The 8,010-nt window shown below is 57.3% G+C and overlaps 1 protein-coding gene across 1 annotated transcript; it reads right to left on the reverse strand.

The window, feature by feature from the left end:
* Positions 1-339: 339 nt before the first annotated feature.
* Aoc1 (amine oxidase copper containing 1) lies at positions 340-7,074 on the reverse strand. Its single transcript, XM_027943463.2, has 5 exons — positions 7,057-7,074; positions 2,327-3,912; positions 1,275-1,560; positions 867-999; positions 340-606 (listed from the first exon to the last, which is right to left on the reverse strand). The coding sequence occupies exons 2-5, from the start codon at positions 3,906-3,908 to the stop codon at positions 340-342; spliced, it is 2,268 nt and encodes a 755-aa protein (XP_027799264.1). The 5' UTR covers positions 3,909-3,912; positions 7,057-7,074.
* Between the last annotated feature and the right edge of the window lie 936 nt (positions 7,075-8,010).

The following is an 8,010-nucleotide window of genomic DNA, read 5'->3' on the forward strand; positions in this document are numbered from 1 at the left end:
ACCTGCATAAAGATGCTGGTAACTGTCTGGGTTTCCCCATAGCATCTTCCTATGGTGGCGCCATTTTGCAAGCCCATCGTTACCATGGGAGAATTCCCCTATGGCCTCCCCGAGAGGGAGTGGACAGTTTAGATTTTAAAAAACCTATTGGTACATAACTCTGGCACCCCGGTGAGCTTCCCTTGCACTGGTCATGGAGTCTTTTTGAGGTGCCCACATGTCCTACCATCTGTGTGTGTCCCCCCAACCTTCCAGGAAGCAGCACACGGGGCTGGACACTGATGAGTTTATTGTCGGCCCCATGGGGCTCTCAGGTTTCCAGACAGAACTGGGGTGGCCTCACACAGGCCTGTAGGTCCCATTGAAGCTGAAGGGGGGAGGCTTCAAGCAGTCCTGATCCTCAGGGATCCAGCGCTGTATGTAGTTGGGACCCTTATCCCGGGGCCACACAATCACGGTGTCTCTGGATGCCAGGGACGGGTCCTCTGGGAAAAAGTTGAAGGGCCGGAGCAGGAAGCCCACAGAGTTCCCAGGTGTGGCCGTGTTGGGGATGTCCTCTGAGTGAGGGATGTGCAGGAAGCCCACGGTCACCCAGGCCACCAAGTCCTGTGGGAGAGAGGGTGGGCATCAGTGGGTAAGTAGTGTCCAGTATTGGTCACTGTAGGTCATGCTGGCCTGGGGCGTTTTCAGTTGTGCCTGGATACTTCCAGAGACACCCTGAAGCTCCCTTTTGAAGAGATGGGCAGATGGGCAGATGCGTGAACATGCCCTCCACGCAGCCAGCTGTGCTCCTGGGATGGGGGGCAGGCTAGGACTCTCTGGGGGTAAGGTGGTCAGAGGGGGGCAGGGGTGGGACTGGGCAGTACCTCATCCTCAATGTTCTCATTGTTGTGAAGAAACTCCTCGAAGACCACAGGGGGGTTCCAGGGGTCGTTCTGGTGGTAGATGCTGCTGCTGCACTTCTCAGACTCCCGGTACTTGGTCACTGCCAGGGAGTACCTGCCAGGCCGAGGAGAAACTGGGTGGCTCCAGGGGCAGAGGCGGCCTCTCAGTGCCTCTCGGGGAACATCCTCCAATGATGGAGGACGTTGCTGCTTCCCCATGCCTGCTGCCCATGGAGGGCCTGGAGTCCCCTGGAGCTCTCCACCCCTCCCTGAGTGCACCGAGATGCCACCCAGACACAACCCAGAGACACAGAGCCTCAGGGACAAGCACAGACAGACACAGGCACGGAGGAGAGCCCTGGCCCTCTCCAGCCTCCCTGATCCTCTCACCTGGCCCAGGTGATGGCCCGCTCCTCCTGCCAGCCGAAGGGCAGCACCTGTTCAGCCGAGGAGTAGATCTGCAGGCGGTAGCTGCGCTTGTGGCCCCAGGGGTTCTTCTTGGGGTTGGTAAAGAGCAGGTGCCTGGGCAGAGGCCGTCCGAGGCGGAAGGCTGCCTGGCGCTCCCGGGAGTATTGCCTCTGCTCGAGTGTCGGCTGGATCAGGCGGTGTCTTGGGCTCCAGGGGTTGGTGATGTTCTCTAGCTTCATCTCTAGTGTCTCAAAGCTGTTCTTGGTGCCTGGGGGTAGGAGGGGGGGGGTAGGGGAGAAAGGGAATCAGGCCCCTGGAACAGAACCCCTGCCCCTCAGGATCTCTACCCTGGACCCATCCAACAGCCAACACCAGGAAAAGGTGCTGGCGCATGCACTGGGCTAGCTGCGGGAGGCAGGAAGGGACGGTAACAATCCTCAAAACCAGAGGAGCTAGGGGACAGCTCCTGGGTATGTCAGGACAACTGGGGAATTCCAATGTCATGTGCAGCTTCTCAAGGGTTGTGCTCAAGATCACTGGCAGTGTCTATGACCCCAGAGAAGGACACCATCTTCCTCCAGGCACAAGAGACTGTGTCCAGTGCCGTCTGGGCACAGGGGCAAGTGGGACTGAGTGGGTAGAAGCTGCCCATCTGGTCTGGATTACCTTGTGCTGTTATGGGATTTGATGTCGGGCACTGCACCGGTTCTCCTGCGGTGACACACTGAGTATCCCCAGGTGGCCCTGTACCCACCTCAAGGTGTCAGGCAGTGACATTCCTCCCCTACTCCATGCACACCTTCCTACTCAGCCCCAGCACCAGGACAGGTCTGCATAGTGGCACCTGAGTGACTCTCGGGCTCTATTCACTTAGACTGTGTTTCAGAGGCACACGGGTCTCTAGCTGCGTGTTTCACAGGAGCTTGCTGGGCAGACGCCCCTGGTCCTATCCCCGGGGGTCCTAGTGCTGTCTCCTGGGTGCCTCCTGTTGGTTGTCTGCATGTTTGACCCAGAGCTTCTGATTGGGGTCCTACCTGCCACATCCAGGTCGACGCGGTAATGCACCAGGTGTGTGTGCATGTTGCCGAGCAGGTGGGTGTGCAGGCGCATGCCGTGGAGCAGCCCCTCGGGGGTGTAGAAGGTGGCGTGGACGTAGCCAGTGGCATGCATCTTGGCCTCCATCACCCCATTAGGGTGGAAGATGAAGTCCCAAATGTAATCATAATTGTAGACGGTGGAGGTCGTCCGCAGCACCAGCACCTGACCCTTAAGACCTGCGTAGAAGTTGAAGCCACCATTGAAGTTGGAATTGAAGTGGCGCCGGAGAGGCACCCCTGTGGGCATCTCAAAGAGGCAGAGGGCTCGCGGATAGAGGACAGGGTCATCTGCATCGAAGTAGTGGAAAGTGTCCAGGAAGGTGGCAGTCTCCGGGCAGTCGATGCCAGGGGCTAGCTCGTGAGTGACGCTGCCCAGGCCCCAGCCCACGTCCATGTACTTGGTCTGCATGCCCGCAGGTGTGTGTCCTCCATACATTGCCACTGCCTCCTGCACGCTGACCTCATAGGCAATGCGCTCACCCCCAAAGTGCAGGTTGAGGACCTGCAGCCCGGTGGAGGAGTGCAGCCGGAAGGCGAAGCTCCAGCCGCCATAGAGCACCACGTTGCCGTCCAGCAGGTAGCGGGCGCCGTTGGGCTGGACCACCCGGGGGCCGCCCACACTGATGGATCTGGGGAAGTCCCCACGGGGCTTGTACGAGGAGAAGAGGGGCGGCTCCTCTGTGCTCTCGTCCCCCTGGCCCTTGGGCAGCGGTCCCTCGAGGACTACCACATCCACCTCTCCATTTGCATACTTCTGAGCCAGTTCTTCTGGGCTCCTGTAGAACTTCCCGTTGTACCACACCTGCTCCACTGTCCATTCCTGGACATTTGTGTTCCCATGATCCACAAGGAGCTCCAGGCCAGTGGGGTGCAAGAAATAGCCTTCAACGAAGCGTTGTAAGATAAACCAAGTGCGGCGCTGGCCAGATGCCAAGCCACGGGGGGCCACGTCGGAGAAGGTCAGGCATCGGCCCTGGCAGTCTTGGAACGAGAAGCCGGTGGTGTTGAGGAAAAACTGATGCAGGGGCTTGGTGGCCTCCTGCAAGGTGTGGAGGAGGAGTTTATACTCGACCTTGGAGATGGGCCTGGAGGCCCAGGAGGCCTGGTGCCTGGACCTGGGCGACAGTGCTCGCAGGTAGGAGGGACGTGGCAGCGGCCCCACAGCAAACTCGGTGACATTGGGGTTCTCCTGGGCTCCAAAGAAGATGGTGGCTCGGGCTTCCCGAACGGGGCGCCTTTCTCCATGATCCAGAAATTTCAGCACATGCTGCTTCTTGGGCAGCAGCATCTCAATGAGGAACACAGAGTTTTTGGCCATGCTCGGGGACCCCGAGGGCTGCAGCCCCAGCTCCTTCCTGGCCTGCAGGAAGCTGTGCACGGCCTTCAGCTCCTGGGCACTGAGGTCTGCAAACACCTCAGCCTTGCCGTGCAGGGTCCAGGGCGGGCGCTCTTCCGCGGCCATCTGCAGCATGAGCACGGTGGCCACTGCCCAGCCCAGTGCCAGGCTCTGTCTCCCCATGGCTCTGAAATGTAGCAGAGCAGAGGGAGAAAGTGGGTTGGTGTCAGGCTAACACCGTGGACAACATGCCCCTTAGCCTCATGGTTTTCCTGTCCCAGCCCAAGCCAGAGGCAGCTGGGGTCCCTGTGGCCCCCCTGCATGGTTCCCAGTGCTGCCCAGGTCCCTGGCTGTGTGTCTGTGGATTTTAATTTTTTTTCTCTCTTCTTTTGTCCACAAACTTCTTATAGTTCATGGGCTTTCTTCCTAGACACCCGCTCCCATTGTACCCTTTGGCTCCTCAGCCAAGGGTACTCTGAGTCACCATGGCCAGAGGCCTGGTCCTCAGAAGGCAGAAAGTGCTTGCTGTGTTTTGGGAGGCAAAGAGCTGTATTGACTGAAAAACTGCTTTTTTATGCAACACAATACTTTTTAGGGAGATAAATTTCAAAATTTAGCGTAGAAGTTTAAAGGGTAGGTTTAAAGGGTCAGGCTGCCTGGGTTTGCATTCTGGTAAGTTACACCTTTAGGACTGGCTGTGTGACCTGGGGCATGTTGCTTAAACTCTCTGGACCTCCATTTTCTCTTCCATGTAATGGAAATGACAGCAACACCTACCTCCTAGGACTGTGGAGAGAAGACAACTGCACAGGTAATACAATGTTTGGAGTGATGCGGGCTTTAGGGGAAACACACACAAAGCACCGGCTACTCTTCCTCTTTACAGTGGACGCTGTTGATACGGCCTGTGGACACCAGCACAGGAGGGTTCAAGCTCTGCTGAGTGATTCTGCTGAGATGGGGCTCTGGGGTGAGGATGAGGGCCAGTCCTGTCCAGCTTTCTCTGGTCCCCATGGGGCAGCTGTGTCGCGGTCTCTTAACCCCTGCAGCTGTAGAAGGCACCTGGTGGGGTGCCCTTTCCCCTTTCCTTTTGGGAGAAGGGTGTGATCAGGGACCCACCCTCTCGAGCTACCTGTAAAGTCTTGTGTGTGAAGCTGAGAGCAGACCTAGGTGGCTGCCTCTCTGTCCTCTCTCGTTCCTGGGTGGAACCACCTGCTAGACCTGCTGTGCCGAGAGTCCCTGGGAGACCCTAGCTCTTGCAAGGTATGCTGGTTGCAGCCACTGGCTGTCACCGTCCCCCTGCCCTGGGTCCCCCAGACCCTGAATTGCGGTCGGGCTTTGCTGGGATGCTACCAGAGACCTGTCCTTCCTTCCAGGACAGCTGCCCTTGCTGCCTGCCACCGACTTCCTGAAGGTTTGGAGTCTCCCTGGGCCTTACCCGCCAGGTGGTGCCCTAGGTACAGAGGCCCCGAACCCTAACTTGGCATATGAATGGCCAAAGGCCCCTAGAGGTCCCTGCTTTTGTCTCCCCCACCAGAGCCCCTGGGGCTGAATCTGGAGCAAACCCTTTCTCCTGTGCAGGCAGAGGCGCAGAGGGTCTGGGGTCTGCCTTGCTCAGCCTGTTCCAGCCCAGAGCCCCACCAGTGGGGGTGGGGTGCTGGGACTCAGTGCACTTGGCTGGACTCAGTTGCATCCCTGGAACAAGGGAAGCATCCTGGTGCTGCATCAGGCACGCGAGAGAGGACACCAGAGAAAGGGAACCTGAGATCCGGGCGCTTTGCATTTTTTTGCTTTTTGGAAAAAGTCTTTCATGCGTCAATTATGTGACTCAAAAGCACTAGGAACACAATGCACCCTCCAGAGACGCTCAGCTCCGCCGTGTTCCTTTCCCGCCTGGTTTTCTCTGTCAAGTTCACATCCTATGCCTCCTTTCAAAGTTGGCTTAAACCCTGCCAAGGAGCTTTCTGTCTTGGGCCTTTCAAGCTTATTTCAGTTCCCCACTCAGTCCCCTCGGCATTGTGGCCTTTAATTTGTACACTGATGCATGGGTCAGTGAAAAGTGGTTGCTGTGTCCATTCTATCATCGGATGAGCTGGTGGGCTCCTGGGAGCCCCAGCTCTTCTTTCCTTGGGTCTTCTGGCCTTGGTGGCCCTGGTGGTCACAGTCAAGGCTGTCTGAGAAGTCCTCTCTGGTCTCCCAGATCCCAACCCCCTGACTCTCACGTTGCTCTGGTTTTGTTCACCATGGGGACTTCCCGGTAGTGGCCCTGTCTTGTTCTTCTGGTGCTAGTGGGATGGCCTAGGGACCCAAACTCCTTGTGCTTTCAAGGCCCAACCTGAAGGGAGTGGGTGAGCTGGGGGCTGCTGGGTGAAGCTAGGGCCAGCAGGGTACAGGCTGGGCTCCTGTTCTACTGTTAAACTTTGGCCAACCCCTCATCCATCTATCTCTCTCTCTCTCTCTCTCTCTCTCTCTCTCTCTCTCTCTCTCGTATAAGTGTACGTGTTTCATTCTGGGGGCAGTTTTAGGTTAGTAGCAAATTGAGCAGAAGGTAAGAGAGCTCCCACTCTTTCCTGTCTCCCCAGTCCCCACTATCAATGTCCCTGGTGGTCCAGTTACGGCTGATGCACCTACAGTGACCACCACAATCTCTCAGGTCCCTTGTTTACCTCGGAGTCACTCTTGGTGTTGAAGTCCAGTGGATTTTGGCAAATGTAAATGGACATGTGTCCACCCTTACCGTGTCACACAGAGTAGTTTCACTCCCTGAAACCCCCTGCGCTCTGCCTATTCATCCTTTCCGCCCCCCGACCCTTGCCCTCCACGGCTCTTTTCCTGTCTTCAGGTTTGGCCATTTCCAGAATGTCCCTCCAGCATGCGGCCTCGTCAGATGGCTCCCTTCACTTAGTCATGTGTAATTAGGGGACCTCCTTGCCCCTTCACGGGGGGCCTCCCTTTTTACAACCTTCCATCCCCAGATTTCTTTCTGCTTTTCCAAGGAGGAGGGAGATGCAGAAGGGACCTTGACCTTGCCCAGCAACACCCTCTGTTCCAGCGCCACCCTCCGTTCCGGTGCATCAGGGAGGTGGAGACGGAGACAGAGAACCGCCTGGCCCGGGAGCCTTCCGAGCTGCTCACAGAAGCACGAGTGCTCCTCAGCCCCTGGCCACTCCTCGTGTACCCTCTCGCACCCCCAGGAACCCTGGAGCCTCCTGAGCCGGGCTCTGGGCTCTGGCACCTCTGCCCTCCTCCTCTGTGTCAGGGTTCTCTTGCCCCTGGCTCCCTGCTCGTCCCCTTCCCTGGCAGCCCCCTCTCGTGCCCCATCAGAACGCACCTGTGCGCTGGGCTCCCAGTCGCCTCTCTGTCAGACTTTGTTCCTAGGCATTGACCCCTGACACCTTCTTGAAGTCTATTGGACCCCGCCCCGCAGGGAGGGACAGGGTGAGGTATGGGCCGACCAAGGTGGGGACCTCCCTCTCAGGGGTTCCCCAGTAGCGGGGGATGCCGGGCGCTGGCAGTTACAACACGTGTCCTGCTCTGTTTCCTTATCATTTGGCCACAGTGCCAAGTTCCCCGGGAACTGTCCTTGGCTTCCTCTTTTTCAAATATGCAATACCATAATCTGTGTACATAGTGTCACAATTCAGAAGTGAGGACAGGGGGGATTTACGGGCTGACAGACTCACCTGGAGCAGACATATGGACCAAGAAGCTGACACCCACAGCAAGACAGGGAATTCAACCCCTAGGCTGAACAGGGAGCCAGAGACACAGAGGCCACTGACGTAAGAAACCTTTGTCACCACCTCTGGGACCTGACAGGATTCAGAAAGGAGGGAGGATGCAGCTGGGGGGCAAGACAGTCAGGTTCGCTAAGGCAGAGAGCAGAGGCCAAGGGCAGCTGGGGACAGGCAACACCTCTGCACAGAGGGGACAGAACCAAGGGCCCAGTTAGGGGGAGCTTAACCTTAATCTAACAAACATGGATGAGGCCGGAGCAGCTCCGGGGTAGAGGGACAAGCATACAGTCCGCCAAAGAGCGTGGCTAGGAAGAACCAGAGGTCCTTATCTCCTTGGTCACTGAGGCGGCTTGCTCAGAGATGGCATCTGATCATGTGTTTGTGTTCTTGTATCTCTCACGAGAACGCTGGCGTTGAAGTCATGTCAGTGTGTCCAGGCAGCTAGATGAAGGACGGAAATGATTACCTATCTCCGTGTTGGACTTGCAATTCTGGAAGGTCTTTGGTGTCTCTGGAGGGGGATTAGCTTTAAAGGCCAAAATGATGAT

Source organism: Marmota flaviventris, chromosome 1 (genome assembly GCF_047511675.1).
Source record: "Marmota flaviventris isolate mMarFla1 chromosome 1, mMarFla1.hap1, whole genome shotgun sequence".
In the NCBI taxonomy this organism is placed as follows: Eukaryota; Metazoa; Chordata; class Mammalia; order Rodentia; family Sciuridae; genus Marmota; species Marmota flaviventris.

Bases quoted from the DNA above. Each gene is read 5' to 3' on its own strand.
- Aoc1 (XM_027943463.2), bottom strand. From the start codon at position 3,908: ATGGGGAGACAGAGCCTGGCACTGGGCTGGGCAGTGGCCACCGTGCTC. The intron at 1,561-2,326 runs GTAGGACCCCAA...TCCTACCCCCAG, and splicing joins CGTCGACCTGGATGTGGCAG to GCACCAAGAACAGCTTTGAG. The intron at 1,000-1,274 runs GTGAGAGGATCA...TCGGCCTGGCAG, and splicing joins CGGGCCATCACCTGGGCCAG to GTACTCCCTGGCAGTGACCA.